This window comes from Bactrocera latifrons, unplaced genomic scaffold, assembly GCF_001853355.1.
Source record: "Bactrocera latifrons isolate USDA-ARS-PBARC rearing strain unplaced genomic scaffold, ASM185335v1 scaffold_2, whole genome shotgun sequence".
In the NCBI taxonomy this organism is placed as follows: domain Eukaryota; kingdom Metazoa; phylum Arthropoda; class Insecta; order Diptera; family Tephritidae; genus Bactrocera; species Bactrocera latifrons.
In genome coordinates, this window is record NW_017535518.1 from 685,141 (window position 1) to 703,238 (window position 18,098).

At 34.8% G+C, this 18,098-nt stretch overlaps 1 protein-coding gene across 1 annotated transcript; it reads left to right on the plus strand.

Annotated features, from left to right (window-relative positions):
• The first annotated feature begins 5,544 nt into the window (after window positions 1–5,544).
• Window positions 5,545–6,320, plus strand: LOC108967784. Its single transcript, XM_018931412.1, has 3 exons — window positions 5,545–5,828; window positions 5,935–6,099; window positions 6,168–6,320. The coding sequence occupies exons 1-3, from the start codon at window positions 5,610–5,612 to the stop codon at window positions 6,318–6,320; spliced, it is 537 nt and encodes a 178-aa protein (XP_018786957.1). The 5' UTR covers window positions 5,545–5,609.
• Window positions 6,321–18,098: the final 11,778 nt, after the last annotated feature.

Genomic DNA, 18,098 nt, shown 5'->3' on the forward strand with positions numbered 1-18,098 from the left:
GATATATCGAACTAAAATTGTTTACACGTCCTTTACTCGTCAAGAAGGAAGACATTTGTCGAGAACCCAGCTATCGGTACACCACGGGGTATGAAACTATTTTTTATTTGACAAGATATGTTCACAAAATTTGCTGTTTATTATTACCAAAGACTTAATTTCCGGATGCCGTAATCTCTGAATAAATTTTTCGGATCGCACTAGTATACCATATAGCGGCCAAACAAGCTGCTCGATCTGAGTTATTTTTCTCTTTTTTTTTTTTTTTTTTTTTTTTTTTTTTTTTTTTTTTTTTTTTTTTTTTTTTTTTTTTTTTTTTTTTTTTTTTTTGTTTTTTTTTATTATAAAGCAATATCTGATAATATTTCCGCATATTGATCTTTGAAAAACTGCGCAAGTACCTATATCGTGTTTGTTAACGCCCGAGCTTTGCCCCACCCCTTTGCCCCATCATTGATAAATTGGGGCCCTAAAAGTGAGTGTTTCAAAATGATGACAACCTGCTCAATTGTTCAATTTTCATTATTTAAGACCATGATTATCTAATATATTGGGCAAACAGTCATTATTGCAATTACCATACCATACTCAGTTTAATAATAAAAATAAACTTTAGAAGTATTTGTGATTTTTAGCGTAGAAAGCACTGTTATTTATTTAAAATACTCTTTTAAATTAGACACTACCGGCGAAGAAGTTGGAAAATTACTTGCAAAAATATGGACTACTTTGCTCTCAAATACATATTTGCAGTGATTTTACTGGTAACTCCTAGTTCAACTGAGACTTTAAAACCGAAATTTACGCAACTGATTTGTAAAGTTCTCGACAACTCTTTTGTAGTCTCCGAAGTATGCGCTTTGGATAGTAAAAGTGTAGCAAATATACGACTTAAATTGCTTAAACGGCCACTGGATAATATAACGGTGTGTATGCCATATGTATATGCGATGCGTGCTTTATAGGAAACAGAACTTAAGGGATTATATTCACTTGCAAGTTGGAAAAACGCGTTTGGTGGTTGCTTGTAAAATGAAAGTTTAAGAAATTAATTTTGAAAGTTTGTGAACTCTCTTCATCCCAAAGTCGCTCTACAGGAGAAACACTGAAAAAAGGTATAAGAGCGTCGTGTCAAAATTGTATGTCGATCGGTTCTGACGTTTTGGAGAAATGTTTCTCATCGACTTCGAAAGCAACGTTTAACGAAAAATGGGTTTAAATTTTTGGGAACCAATTAGGAAGCTTACAGACGCGCTCACATCTCGGAAATTATTTCCCAAACCAACTTCAGGTTTTCGAAGAATATTCTCAAATATATCTCACATGATATTTCACTCGATAGTTTGAAACACGCAAGTGGTGATAACCCCTTAAGACAGACTGATAGTGTTCTCTTATTCAAAATGTGCTTCCTTTTTCTCCTATCCAGCTTCAAGGAATGGTAATGAAGTATATAAATGGCAGTTACCAAAATTACTACTTCAACAATCTCTACGATATATGCAAGATCCTGCGCTCCAAACGCAATGTTTTCGTGCAGTTCATATATCAGCTAGTACTGCCGTATACAAATATGAATCATACCTGTCCTTTTAACGAGGTTTGTAGCGTATTAGACGTGTTAAGTGTTCAGTATATAATTTATATTATTTTCACCGTTAACTTTTGATGTTTCAGCCTTATTTGTATGTAAAAAATTTTCCCTTAGATGACATCGCATTGCATCCACTAAAAATGTTAACGAAAGGAAAGTATGCCTTAATCGGTACATGGATGACGAATAGAGTCAAGCGTTTGAACGTTGAATTGTATTTGTCGATGTAACATTGAACGTTTGTTTATATAACTTTGTTTTATGGAGATCTCATGAATTAAAATAAAAAGTTTGTGGAGTATTTAACACATTAGTTGATCTGGTATTTGACGTCTTCAAGAATTACATTTTTATTTCCCTACAATCCTATGATTAGAAGTATTAAAAACCACTGTTTTGGTACAATTCAGGTAATTCAACATCTCCTTAAAGTAATATAAAAGTAGAAAAAACTTTGCCAGCAACCTATTATTTCCTCTTATATCCAAGTCTGGCTTTTGTTTTTTTTTTTTTACAAATAAGTTGCAATTAATAAGAAAGTGGTAAGTTATTTCTATCTCATCTCCTTCTAATCTACTGTTGTAACTAATATTTGGTAAGATTTTACACTTTACCGCTTGGATATTACGCTAAAACTTGTTAAAACTCCTAAAAATATGGAAAATCTTACCCAGCTGATTCGCAAAGTTGCCGACGGTTGTGCAGCGGCCACCAAGCTCCTGCCAGGCTATTTAAGTATAACCCGAAAGAGGACAGCGGAGTTTGTCGTTGAATTGTTCTTTCTTGTCAACTTATTTGTTTTACAGTTACTCAAACAAATCTTTTCCACAAGTAACCGGATTCCATTGATAGCGAGGCTAGACTGTCTATAATAATCAGGCGAATAAGATGGTTGCGGCGAAGTTGTTTGAAATTTGGCAAAGAACTCATTGAGAATCAATGCAGTACGCGACGGTGCATTATAATGCTGCAAAATCCAAAAGTTTCCGACCCGCAATTCCGACCGTTTTATTTTTTTTTTACAAATAATTGCGTGCATATGACTCATAACACTCTAAAATTATTCCTTAATGAAAGTTTGGCCGATCGGCAAGAATTCGGAGTGAGCCACATCACGATAAGAAAACTGGCTACATAACCTTGATTTGTCTCCGGGTCGGAGCATAGAACCAATACTGGTGGGCAGCATTAATACGTTTCCTGATATCCTGGTAGTCGGAAAGTATTATTTCAGAGACGTTAACGCAACGCTGTTTTTCGAAAAAAATAATGAGTGATTTTGAAACCAATTGCGGTTTCACTTTTCTTAGGCCCAATAGTTCTTTCAAAATGGTTTTCACTGAAAATTTCGACATTCCAACAATGCCAGTAAGATCTCTGAATGTTAATTGTCGATCCTCAAGCACAAAGTCCTTTATTTTATTGACGTGTAGATCATCTGTTGATGGCCGTTCTGGATGTGGTTTGTCGTCAACGTGTGCTGGACGCTTTTTGACACTGTATCGCGACAAACAATTATCACCGTAGGCCGATGAATGGGCTTTCGCCCGAAAAAGGCTGACTATTTTTTGCTCATAGTAGTTTAGTTTATAAAATTTTCTCAATTTCTTAGCTCGCCATATACAGCTTTACTGAATTTTAAGTACTCAAACTATCCTCGTATTGAATCGGAAATATCTTAGAGTCGTATAATGAAATATTTTAGATTAGAGAAATTTTGGTAGAATAAGTTTACAGTTTTTATTTTATTTTTATTTATTTATTTTATTTCATTATTACTATTTTCTTATTTTTAATTTTTTTTTTTTAATTCTATTCTTTTTTATATTTTAGAATTTTCCCTATGTTGGAGCTGTGGTACTTATATAAACGAACTTTGGCGTGATGCAATCGTTTATATTTAGAAATTTTTCAACAAAATACCGATTATCTGCCAAATCTAGACTAATTTAGTTCTTAAAACAGTATTTGCATCAAATTAAAAAAGTTTATCTAAGCAAATCAATAAAAACAAAATAAAGGTACCCAATGAAGTCACATGCATGATTTTAATTTATTGATGCGATTTTCTGATATATAAGTGACATTCAATATATTGTGCTTTTCCAGCATTTATCCAATTTTTTTTTATTCAAATTCAGCTTGTGAAATTAAACCACTAGCAGCCGCTTAGTTATGCACCAGTAAACCCAAAAGCCAGCAAAGCAAAATGTTTAATAGAATATAAAAAAAATTATTGATTTTCGAATTAAAAAGCAAAACACAATTGAGAGTTAACACTATGAAACTATGATCGATTAGTTCAACTTTAATAGCGATGTCATTTTTGACTAGTTATTTTAAATACAAATATCCACTGTTATAACCAAAATACGCTATCTCATTGTCATTGAGATAACTCACATGTTGGTCGATATAAGTGGTCGAAAATCGGCCAAGAAAAAACGTTAACTTCGGCTCCACCGAAGCTCATATACTCTTCATAGGTGCATTTCTTTTAGAAACTATGTGTGCAGTTTGTATGGAAGCTATATGCTATAGTAATACGTTCTGAACCATTATTCTATATTGGTACCTTAAGCAGTAATCCATGCCAAATTTCGTGAAGATGACACGTGAAATGGGGAAGAAGATTATCTCTTTCAAATCTTGGCGCAACTACGGGGCAGGTGGTCCATTCTTTTTGTCTTTTGACTCGACGCAGCATTTCGACAGATCACTGGCAAATGACAGCCGTAATTTTTTGCTCCAAACGAGGCGGGATCGGCCGCATAGATTTTAGACTTTACATATCCCCAGAGACAGTAGTTTAACCGTGTGATATCACACGACCTTGGCGCCAATCGATGCGCTAAAAACGTGAAATTATCTGCTCACCGAAGTTTTCTCTCAATAAAAGTGGCACCGTCTTGTTGAAACCAAATTTCTGGAAGATTACGAACTTCAATTTTAAGTTGGTTAGCATGGCGCTTCAACGATCACCATTAAAGGCTACGTTTTCAACGGCCTCCAAACTACACCAAACCCTTATTTTTCTGGATGAAATGGTAGCGTTTGAATCTCTTAAGGTTACACTTCTTCCCAAATGCGGCAATTTTGTTTGTTTATGTTCCCATTGAGCCAGAAATGCGCCTCATCGCTGAACAAAATTTGGCTAGAAAACGTAGAATAATCGAATCGAATGATGGAACTTTTTAGGAGCCCATAAAACGCAGTGATTGTGCTTGGGAAGATGAAGTGGTTTCAGTTATTGCACAAGCTGTATTTTTTACGCTTTCAATTTAAGATCTCGATGTAAAATGCGCCAAGTCATTCCATACGTCAGTTCGAGCTGCCGAATCGACTCACCACGGTCTTCGTGTACACTCCCAGCTATGGCTGCTGTTTTTATTCTACTCCATTCTATTCGGTCGAATATTATCCAGTAATGAATGCTGGTCCTCAAGATGGCTGATGGTGTTGCGAATAGTACGCTCAGTATGCCGATTATGTTGACCATAAGTTGAGCAAAGCGTGCGAAACACATTATTTACAGAATGTGGAATTGAGAGTGAGAAAGAAGTGAGTTGAAAGATTTGCTCTTCAGGTGTAAGCCTTTCTATGATGATAACTCAAACAATGCTGAACAAAAACAAAATGACAGCTTGACAAGACGATTGAAAAGGTACCTCTAATTTGATCACCCGTTATAACATTTTTGAACTAAGTATCTTGCAAAGCACGTTCAACCAAATGGCAACTATCCACTAAACACAAATTCATTAAATCATCATAAAATAATGATAATGATAAATATAATTGTTGGAATTATTGAAATTCCGTTAACATGTTCGCGAAGATATACACTTGTGAAAATGATTTGATGAGTTCATTATGGATTCGGGTAAGGAACAAAGTGAAGTTATAAAATAAATAAAATTTGCAAGAAATATAAAACCATCAGTAGTGCTTTCAGTACAACGAAACAAAATTCTAATTTTTAGCTCCCTCCACTCCTCGTATAAAACCAAAGATTATGTCGATTAAAACAAGTTTATTCAGGCTATTCTTGGTGGCCAGTTTGACACCGCTTTTGCAGCTGAGAATGGCTGCTCAAATTACGAACATCAAATGCATAGTGCTCGATAAAAGATGCGTGAACTTCACCGAGTGCCGTTTGCGTGTGGTGAAACGTGATGTGAATGAGATCTCAGTGTACGCGAAAATACTCCAGCTGCCGGTGGTGAATGCGTCGGTGTGTTTGAGTAAATTCAGTAAATTTAATATTTGCAAAACTTCCAGAAAATTTAATGTTGAAAAAAAAAAAACTAATTCATTTTATTTAAAACGCAAACAAACAGGTTCAACTTAAATTTATGAAAAAGTCCAACGGCTATCGGCCTTATATTGGTGAGGTGAATTACGATGGCTGCAAATTTTTGGAAACACAAAAAAATCCCTTGGTTAAATATTTGTACAGTTTCATACGTCCCTACACGAATGTCAACCACACATGCCCGATAAATGTACGTAGAAAGGCTTTTGATCAGCTTCATCAATTCGTCAATTCTTGATTGTTTTACTTTCTTTCTAGCATGATATTGCTTTGAGTAATTTTCGCATCGATGAAAAACTTTTGAATCGTGCTGGCATTCTACCAACTGGAGAATATGCATTTTTCATCTCGTGGACTTTGAATAGCATGAAGTGCGGACGCACGGAAATGTTTTTCAAACATAATGAATAATTAAGTAATTTAAATAAAAAATTAATGCATATATGCAAGAGCTATAATTATGACATTTCATTCTCTTTTTTCTAAATTTATCAATTAAACAATTTAATGGAGCGTACAAATATTTAAAAATGTCTTCACTTATTTAACAGGTGGCATAGGTTTCGCTTATATGGCATCCGCGGCCATAAAATGGATGAAATCAGAAGATAATCCCGCTCTCTCTTAATATAAGAGTACTCTTTAAGACTACTAAACGCGCAATAAATCAATACCTAATTTCACCGGAGACATTAAAGCTTACCTCCGATATGGTATAAGAGGTCTATATGGGAGCCGGTGTGAAAATAGGACGACGGGCGTAGCACCGCCCACTTTTAGATGAAATCACATATCTTAAGACCCGACCAACTGATTTTCACTAAACTTAGAAACGTAGTATTCCACTCATAAACCTATATAACAGCGTGAAAAAATAAATTAATTTGATTTGATTCTTTCACTTTCCAGTACACAAATCAAGAAGTGTTTAATATAACGGTATACAATTTTGCACTAATAACTCCTTCAATGTATGCCACCTTATGATAAAAAAAAAATGGAAAAATCGAACCAAAGCTGTTCAAGCCGCTTTTTATTGTATATTTGGATCCTAGCATCTATAGCTGACTTTTGACCGAAAAATCGATCAATGTATGAGATACAATGTATTGTTTACAAATATAATTGAAATTCAAAGGGAATCTTATCTTGGCAATGGTTTCTCTGTATCTTAGAAATGGCTATAATCGTGTAATTACTCCCTGACTCCCAATATAACTAATTTTAGATTTTCGTCAGGCTGACTTTGCTGTACCAAATCATTGATTATATGTGAGACAACTTAATGAAACGCAGCAAGCATTGTTCTGGTATGTGGCATAATTATAGTTAATAGACAAAATCGGTTCGATACTACCCCAATTCTCATGTACTAAGTAGAGTTATTTTCGTTTTTCTAACAATTCTTAAATATGTCGAATTTTTCGGACAGTGTATAAGTTTTTTAGAATATATGTATATATAAAATTGTTTATATTCCAATCCTCTGTTTGACGTTTTACATCGTAAGGTATTTTCCTGGCTTTATTCCCTGCAAGTAGCAGAAATATAAAATATTCAGCTGTACCGAACTTAATCCTTTACTACATATTATTCAATATACTCAACAATAAAGGAAGTAAGTAGAGAACTCACATGAGATAACTTTTACAATTTCGCCAATAATGGTAACTTTTTACTACAATGTACTAACCTTATTAATAAAAGTAAATTAATATGGCTCAGAAATATTTAATAGTGTTATATTTAAAAACATTCTTCAAATTAATACAAAAAAAAAAAATACTTACATACTCGTATCTCGTACTATAAAATTTTACTATTCTTTCCTTATATGAAATTTACTTTTAAAAACGAAATAAAATTGCCTAAAACCCTTATTTCAAAATTCAACAAAGTATTATGCACAAAATGCCATCAAAGAAAAAACAAAATTAATTGCAGTGAAATCTTCAGATCAAATTCATTAAAGTGTGATTAAGAGAAGAAATAAATGACCGTAAAATATACGAGCTTTTCTACGCTTTTTTATGTTCGGAAACTTATCTATTATTGACAAGACAATACATTTTCAAGCTCAGATTTTCAGTAAATAGCAACAAAAATTAATTAGAAAGTCACAAGAACGAGATTTTATAATAAAATGTAAACAAAAGTGCATTGCATCATTATTGCATTTCACAAACAAAAAGTGCAATTCTTAGGGATTAACTTATATACGGATGGGTCATCACTAGATAATGGAGTGGAAGGTGGTGGTGTCTTTTCAGCCATAGTATATACCAAAATAGTCTCCGACAACCAGACAACTGCAATATCTTAAAGTGCAGACCACAGCAAATAAAGAAAGCCTTTCGTTCTAACAAGCGGTCTCTTGCTGTATCCTATTTCACTATAAACTTGCATGAATACGAGGACACCGGGATATTCCTGGCAACAGTGAAGCAGATGAACGATCCAGCGAGCACGATCCAGAGCGAGCTTAAACTTCTCCAGTAGTACAGGGTAGTTCAGAAAGGACATGAGAGAGATTTTATGCCGGTGGTTTCAGAATGAGTCTCTTAAAGAATTAGCTGCATCGTCTTGAATCCATCATACCAAGTATAAATCTAGAACCTCATATATCTTTTCGTTCATTCAAAGGCAGTAAAATCAATCGAAAATGAAAGCCAGTTTGGTTTCTTTGTAGCACTAATTTTTTATTCTATTTTATTTTATTTTATTTTATTTTTTTTTTTTTGAGAAATTCCTGGTAATTACTTTTTAAACATATTTATTTCTTCTTTATGCCATGAATAGTTATTACCAACTCATGGAATTTCACACAAATATTACTTTCAACGAAGTTCGCTGAGTTCATTGTCATTACTATTAGAATATTTTGCAAAATCGTTTGGAGGAATACATTAAAATTAATGATGTTAGTTCTCAGAAGTAGAGAAGATACTACATTTACATGTTTGTAGATGTTTACTTTTTTCGCCAAATTTTTTATTTTTTTTTTCAATTATTAACTTCGTTCAACTTGATTATATTTCCAATGCCTATCAATTGCCTTAGTTTGCTTCCTTTTTTCGGGCTGATTTTATATCTAGAAATAGTATATATGTATATATCGAACTGGTGATCTAAGTAGTGTTTTTTTTTTTTTTTTTTTTTTTTTTTTTTTTTTTTTTTTTTTTTTTTTTTTTTTTTTTTTTTTTTTTTTTTGCATGAGCTGTATCACGTTGTCATGTTATTTTTGTGCAGAATTTTCATCATGAAAGCATAAGCACACTATTCGCCACACAGTCACCCATCTTCATACCCAGCATTCATTATTGAATATTATTCGACCGAATAAACCACGTCCAGGATGCCATGAAGGAAGTGTAGCAGCCGTAGCTGAGAGTTCACACGAAGACCGTGGAGAGTCGATTCGGTGCGGTTTGCAGCAACTTGGGCTGAGGTATAGAACGACTTGGTTAATTTAACTTCGATATCTTAACATGAAAACATACAAAGAACTGAAGCCGCTCGACTTTATCAAGTGACATTGCTTCGCCCTATAAGGTCTTGAAAAGTTCTAGATAGATCCAACATTTTCGAGCCAAATTTTGCTCAGCGATGAGGCCCGTTTCTAACTCAATGGGTATGTAAACAAGTAAAATTGTCACATTTGAGGCGAAGAAAAATCTGAAGCCATTCAAGAGCTGTCATTTCATCCAAAAAAAAAACAGCGTTTTGTTGTGGCTTGTGGGCTGGTGGATCAATCGGTCCATATTACTTCACAAATGATACCGGTGAGAACGAACCCGTCAATGGAGAACGCTCTTGTGCCACGATAACCGATTATTTGATGATCTTGTTTTCAACAAGATGTCGCCTTTTCCCACCATGGAATCAATGGATTTATTTAGAGAAAACTTCAGTGAGCGGATAGTTTCTCGTTCTTGGCCGGTCGATTGGCCACCAAAATTGTATGATATCATATCGTTAGACTACTTACTATGGGGTTTTGTAAAGTGATAGGTCTAAGCGGGCAATACCCTGGACTCAACAGATTGATCATCTAAGACGTTAAGGAGATAATCTTCAAGAAATAAACGCCAAATAATATTTTTTCGAGTGGTAACAAACATCCCCCCTTAAATTCAAAGTTTCTGTATTTTTTCTTTAAACAAAATACGAAACCCCTTCATGTATCATCTTCTATAACCTGTTTGTGGTTTGTGAACAAATGACTTCTAATGTAAGGGGTCTCATCTTCCTGGAACGGTGTGAAAATTAACAACTTCGGAAAGCCGAATATCTCTTGATATGCCATTTGTACTATACATGTATGTATGTATTTGTATTTTGGGGAATTTTGGTGTTTGATGTGTATTGCCTGTAGAGCTTTGAGTTAACACTTATTTGCCTCCACAAGCATATTTTCTCATGAGTGGATTTGTTGTATACAACAACAATTTTGTTTTTCAAACTCCAAAAAATGCAGATATTTGCTAATAGCAAGCTGTGATGCTTCTATCGTCTTGCTGCTGAAGTATGCTTACCTGGTAAAGTGATTTTTTCGAAATTTTTATTTCACCGAATTTTTCATAAACTTTTTATATTTTTTTCTTTTACGTTAAAGAAATTGTTAAGTGTTGTTTGTGTTCCTGTTAAGTGTGCATATGTATGTTTAAAGCTGACCTCTCGAATAAATGGCTAAAATCTACCAAAAATATATGCCGCAGAATGTTCTCTTGAATGACAATAAACACTTTGCATTAAATGTGAATTTTCTGTGATTTTTTTCTTTCAAAATGTAGGAACCTCGGAGCGGACCACCCTTCAATATAATAATATATGTGTTTGTAACAATGTGTGTGTGTATGTTTGTATATATTTTCACTAACTCCTTAAAGTTCTCAAAAGTAAATGATTGTCAACGAAAATATTAGCGGTACTTTGTGAATTGAAGGACGGGAATTTAATAGTTGACAAAGGTGTTTTGCGCATCTTTGCGCTCTTTGCTTTTCACTCTTCCCTCTTTGCTCTTCATTCTTTACAATTTCAACGTTTCAGAACTTTTTCGCAACTTTCTTTTATCATTATAAAATCCAGGGCATTTCTGCTTTGCGTCAAGCTTTAAAACAAAAGCTCCTTGGACAACTACCAACAAAGCAAAGCACTAAGCTGTTGTCAATATTATATACCGTTAAGCATTTACATGAAGCGTTTGTGTTTCAGTGCTGTTTTGGTCATTGTTTGCTAGCATGAATTTTATTGTTGCATAAAATTTAAAGTTTGAAACTATTAATTTCAACAAGTATAATGTTAAGCTCCTATAATCGCTTTGGCTTAACGTTGAATTGTAGCTTATCGATTAACTTTTAATAGAAGTAGAATGCTGTGACGTAGTCTACAAAGTCACTTCATCAGCTATTACCCAACTTTTCAACTTATCACCAACATTTTTATACCCTGAACAGGGTATATTAAGTTTGTCACGAAGTTTGTAACACCCAGAAGGAAGGGCCGGATAAATGATCAGTATGTCGAGCTGAGCCGATTTAGCCATGCGCGTCTGTCTGTATGTATACGAACTAATCCCTCAGTTTCTAAGATCGTTTTGAAATTTTGCAAACGTCATTTTCTCTACAAGAAGCTGCTCAATTGTCGGAAATGCCGATATCTGACCACTATAACATTAACTGCCATACAAACTGAACGATCGGAATCAAGTTCTTGTATGGATAACTTTCACATTTGACAAGATATATTCACGAAATTTGGTATAGATTATTTTCTGAGCCAACAATGTAATCTCCGAAGAAATTGTTCAGATCAGATTACTGTAGCACATAGCTGCCATACAAACTGAATGATCGAAATCAAATGCTTGCATGGCAAACTTCCTCATTTGACGATATATCTTCACGAAATTTTGTATGAGTTATTTTTTATAGAAATAATGTAATATCAGAAAAAATTATTCAAATCGGCCCAGTATAGCATACAGCTGCCATTCAAACCGAACGATTTGATCTGGTATCTTCACGAAATTTGGCATTACAGCTTAAGGTAACAATATAATCTCCATAAAAATTGTTTAGAACGGATTACTATAACATATAGCTTCCATACAAACTGAACATTTAGTTTCTAACAGAAATGCACCTGTGAAGGGTATATTAGGTTATTTGTAACCGAAGTTAACGTTTTTTCTTGTTTATTTTTTCTTTGCTCAGCTTTATTAATTAATAAAAATTTAATTGCTTTTCATTGTATCTATTTTTTAATGTTCTTAATATGCACATCATGCTTTAATTAAGTGAGTTTCGACTTTATCATTCGACTCTGCAGTGACTTAACATTTTACTACACGCTTATAACGCGACATATGTGTGAGCAGTTTCACCAACTTTTTAATCCCTCGGATTCGTTGTGTCAAAGGCAGCAGCTGTTGCGGCTCATTGAGCCTGATTTCGCATTGTGGGAGTATAACTGTCGCATAACCACTTACTTTGGCTAAATAGTTGATCTTAATATCTCAATGGAAAGCTGTTTAAATGGGTCAATGTGATTAAATAGGCGCTTAACCCATTTTAAAGTAAGGAATGTTTTAAGCGATTACTGAAAAGTATAAAGTCACAGGCTGTATTAACCATATTACTGGAGGCAAAAAATAGTAAGAATATTTAATTTAAATTTCGCATGAAAACCCATTTCACAATAATGATATATGAAAAGTCGAAAACTACACACTGTATTGACATTAAATCAAACAGTAAAGAAGCATGCCCCTTCTATTAACACTCTGTTGTGACAAGCAGTTGTCTCTTCACAGAAATAGTTGAAACATTTTGCATTAACGTTTTCTTTATTCTTAACGTTTTCTTTATTGTAAATCCGAAATCTGAATTCTCACCGAGAGCTATGAAGAGGTTGCATGTTTCCTGGGACCATTGGATGACCTCGATGACAACTTATCTGAACCTTGCCACTCTAACAAAGACCGGTTAACCGTTACAATAAGAGCAGATCGTTTTTTTTTTTTTTATTATCCTATTTAATTACATAATATCTCTAAAATATTGTCCGAAATGTTCAAGTCAAACGGAGTAAAATTTTTGGAGATACAGGCTTGAGAACTCGTGCTGAGTAGGTGAATTTGAGCAAAAACTTGACCTAGTTCCCATATAGCGAACATATAACATACGCGTGACTTTAATCGATATGATTGCCGATTGTATGTGAGGTATCGTAATGAAACCCGTCTAACATTTTTTAGCATGTGGCGTATTAATAGTATGTGTTACTAGCAAAACTAGATAGAATCAGGTCAACACTACCCCAAATCCCACATTTTCCTGAAGGAATTTCTCGGACTTTGATTCTTGCGTACTCGAGCTTCGCCTTTCCTTATTTGATTTGTTTTTACTCCACACGATCCCGTAAGAAGTTCCGCTATCAACGCGAAAGCAGCTACTTTCCGAAAGCAGCTATTTCCGAGAGATTGCGGAATTGACGCCGTAATCGCGAAGTTCATTTTTTTTTTTTTTTTTTTTAAATTACACATAAGATTTGTAAAATACTATGTATTTTTGGAGTAAGAACGGGAACGCTACAAAAGTAAGCCGATAAGGATAGCAAATAACGCCATATTTGATAAAAGGTCCAACAATGAGATGAAATTATTAAAATATACAACTGAAGTAAAGAGTTCTATTGCGAAAAGATCTTGGCCTGCATCTTTACAAGATCAAATTGACACAAGGACTGAAGCCGCTTTACTATCAGGATCAGAAAACCACTTGAAAATGATCCGGATTTTCATCGAAAAATTATCTGCAGGGACGAGGCTCATCTGATCAAGCAGCAATCCATACATGCTTCATGAGTCACCATTGCATCCCGAAAAACTTACAGTTTGGTGCGGAGAAGAAGAAGAACGACTGTAATCAGGTAAGATTAGGAAAAATAAGTTTTTGAATAATACGATTGCGGCAAAGTAGACAATGCGCAAACAAAAAAAAATTTTCCAATTGTTCCTAGATGATTTTTTCGATGAAAAAAAGGTCAACCTTTTTGATCCAGACGGATTTTGTCATACCTTAAAAATTTACGAAAAGAAATTTATTTTGCAAAGCGCAATTTCGACGAAGGCACATTTATGGTAAGGGGCGCATTTTCAAATGTTGGCATTCCCTTCTAGCCGAATAAATAGTTCCGAGTACCGGGAAGAATTAGAAATAGAAATTAGAAATTAGAAAACTACCTCAATGACCTCCGGAGCAAATGCAATGTGTGCATAAATGGTCTGCGCCAATGATTCGCCTAAACAAGTTTAGAAGTGGCAGAGCAAATGACTGAAGTCTTGCTCATAAGTATAAGAAAAATGTAAGAATGTATAGAAAGCGAGATTCATTCATAGGCGCACCTAACATATCTGGGAGTTATAGTAAATTCAAGCTTCAAATTTATGGACTTTGGACCTACAGACTCATACCAGATATCCATTCCTGGATCAACTTGGGGATCTGGGTTTCCACCTAACCCAAACACTAAGTGGACATGGCTGCTTAAGATCTCTATCTGTATAGATTCCAGCACGATATTAGTCCAAATTGTCCGTCGTGTTCAGGGTGCTGTGAGGACGCTGAGCATATATTCTTTTATTGCCCGCGCTTTATTAGTGCAAGGAAAAAACTTAACACTACACTCGGTGGTAGTTTAACGGTAGAGAACTTTAACGACACTCATGTGTCAGTCAACTAAGAACTGGAGAGCTGACAGCGAAGCGGCAGCCTCAATCATGACAAAACTGAGACATGTCGAACAGAGGAGCCTGTGCCATAAAAGAGACTTAAACGTCTTATCGCTCCCACGATGTAATACTTAATCAGATGGTTCCGTGCGAGAGTCTGGAGTTGGGAGTAGGTTAGGTTTAACGGATTAAGGTTTCTTACTCCGGCTTTTGATTCCCCCTACTTAAAAAAAAAAGTAAAAATACCAATCTTTCGGGAAAAATACCAATCTTTATCATAAGGTTCAAAAGGTTTGCTTACAGTGACTTGATTCCTTTTGTTCAGTTTGTATGACAGCTACATGTTGTAGTGGTACGATTTCGGCAGTTTCGACGAATGAGCATCTTCTTCTGTCTACCAACCAATTTTTCTCAATATCAAGCGAGCAAACGCTTAAACACCCTAACACCCTAACACTCAAATAATATATATGAATATAAAATATATGTTTTAACTATATTAGTGACTAAGCACTTAACTAATTTTTACATTTTTCTGTTCTTTCCAACTGCATGTACACAGAAAATCAAAAGTTAGACCTTCGCTACCTTAGCCCCATTTATTTTGTCACATGATTTCTTAGCAGCAAGACTGGTGGTGGTGCTGTGTGTGGTTTGTGTGTAAACTTCCAAGCATGTGCCGCAAAGTTTAAGTATTTATAAAAATTCACTCAGCAGGCGCACAGCAAATTCAGCAGACAGCAGTCAGCAACCAGATGCCGAAAAGTATATGCATACTCAAAAACTCATAAATATTTACCAAAAGTATGTGCTTGCTTACTTACTACTAAGCTAAATTACTGTAAAAGGCTGTGCTGTCGCAGGAACACACTGGTGAGGAAAATGCTTCTACGTATGTGAATCGAAGTCGTATGCAAACATGTATGTAAGTATATGCATGTAAGTATATACATGACTGTAGCTGTGTGGGGTGGCAAGCGGCAGAAAACGAATGAAATAAAATTTAGAGAAGCTACAAACTGTGGTACTCACACATACATACATATAAATGCCTACAGTTGTTCCGTCGTACCTAGAAATACAAGCACAGACTTTTATTTTCTGTGGCAACAACAAATATAATCCTTTTACCGCTAAATGCCTCATGTTTAGTGTAACCTTTCCTCAGCTTATGTGTGTGTGCGCGTGTTTTATTTTGCTATATTCTCACAAAATTCTCACATGCATGTCGAATTTACACAAACACACACACTTTCACATCTCACATACACAAAAGCACAGTCGTGCGTTATACTCAGTATTTATATGATTTGTGTAGCTTTTCTGCTCGAGTGCACTTGTATGCGTTTTCTTATATTCAATTTCCCTAGTACATTTGCATTGTGTACATTGACATTTGCAGTCAAAAATTCCGTTCGAAATTCTATAAAAACATTTGTGCGTTATGCAACAGCAGTCAAAACATCTCCATTACGAAAGAAGAGCAGCATGCAAATGTAGTGAATTTGTTGCTTTTGCGTTATTAAGAATTTGCCGAGCAGTTGGTAAATATTTTATTTGAGCTTGCGCTTGAATAATGCGTGGGTTGCGGCAGCATAAGGCTATGTGCATAGTGCAGCGAAGTAATGAGTAGAGCAGCGACAGTAAATTTTTATGAATTTTATGCGTGAAATTTTAATTTTTCATATTTTATTAAAAAAGTTAAGAGAAATGAAAAGAAATTAAAAGAAAATTGAAAAGATTCCTTACAAGAACTCGATTTTGTTGGGTTAGTTTGTATGGCAGCTATATGCGATATTACTCCGATCTGAACAGTTTCCTCTGAGATTACATCTTTGCTTTAGGTAATAGTCTATGGCAAATTTCTTGTAGATATCTCTTCAAATAAAGAAGTTTTCTATATATAAAAACAATTTTGATCGGCCAGTTTGTATGGCAGCTATATGCTATTGAGCTCCGATCTGTGCAATTTTTTCAAAAATTGTACTTTTGCCTCAGAAATTAACTCCTACCCATTTCTGTGATGATAACTCTTTCAACTAAAAAGTTTTCCTTACAAGCAAATAATTTTGATTGATCGGTTTGTATGGCAGCTAAATGCTAGTCCGATTTCAACAATTTCTTCAGAGAGGCTACCTTTGCCTCAGATTATAATCTATACTAAATTCCTTGAAGATATCTCTTAAATTGTTCATGCAAGGAAATAATTTTTATCGGACAGTATCGAGCTGAAAATTTTCATGTGTATTTTCTTAGAAGACCCACCTCCTCACGCTGAACTAATAAAAAAAAATTTTTTTTTTTATGAATTTCGCAATGAAATGATTATTTTCGCAAAATTCGAAGATTCTTCTCCTTTCACGACAATGTGTGTTTAGCCTAATTCGAATCAGCGCTATTGGGCGTGTGAGTTACAAAATTATAGCAGAATACCACTAAGACCGGAAATAATTTGTCGAAATACACTTACGATGTTTGAGCAGAACATTGAGCAATTCGAAAATTCGTATTTTCAATGTGGGTTTTTTGACAGGTCACGCGTAAGTCATGTTATTTTTGTTCAGTATTGTTTGGCAAAGACCCTCATCTAAACAACGTTTACAAATCGTTCAACTTTATTACGAAAATTAACGTTTTATAAGGAATGTATTTCGCGCGTTTCGCTCAACTTATGGTCAACATAATCGATCCACTGAGCGTACTATTCGCAGAAACATCATCCACTTTGAGACCCAGCATTCATTATTGGATAATATTCGACCGAATATACCATGTCCAGCATGCAGTGAAGAAAAGTATACGCGACCGTAGAGAATCGCTTCTGCGCCGTTCGCAGCAACTCGGACTGAGTTACACTTGGTGCATTTTACGTCGAGATCTTAAATAGTAATAATAAAAAGCTTACAAGCTGTAGCTTGTGCAAGAACTGAAGCCGCTCGACCTTTCCAAGCGGGTTCACTTTGCTCTCGAAAAGTTCCCAGAAGAGCCGACATTTCCGAGATAAGTTTTGTTGAGCAATGAGGCCCATTTCTGCTTCAATTGGTATGTAAGCAAGCAAAATTGGTGCATTTGAGACGAAGAGAAAACTGACGACACTCAAGAACTGCCATTTCATCTAGAAAGAACAACGGTTTGGTGTGGTTAATAAGCCAATATATCTTCAAAAATGATGTCGGTGAGAGCGCAACCGTCAATGACGATCGTTATAGTGATCTCGGCGATTTTTTTTTTTTTTTTTTTTTTTTTTTTTTTTTTTTTTTTTTTTTTTTTTTTTTTTTTTTTTTTTTTTTTTTTTTTTTTTTTTTTTTTTTTGTCGAAAAGCTTCACGAACTTCTTTCAGAACTTCACGCAAGTGGAGGAAAACTCTATGAGCACCATTCACTTGAGAGTGACCAGAAACAATTCATTTACATATGGCTCAAGCAGCCCACGACCTTCGGTGTTAGACCAATTAT

What these genes read in the sequence shown, in the direction of transcription:
- LOC108967784 (XM_018931412.1), top strand. Translation starts at nt 5,610, where the DNA reads ATGTCGATTAAAACAAGTTTATTCAGGCTATTCTTGGTGGCCAGTTTG. An exon ending in TGCCGGTGGTGAATGCGTCG is followed by an intron (nt 5,829 to 5,934) that starts GTGTGTTTGAGT and finishes GCAAACAAACAG; the next exon opens with GTTCAACTTAAATTTATGAA. An exon ending in ACCACACATGCCCGATAAAT is followed by an intron (nt 6,100 to 6,167) that starts GTACGTAGAAAG and finishes CTTTCTTTCTAG; the next exon opens with CATGATATTGCTTTGAGTAA.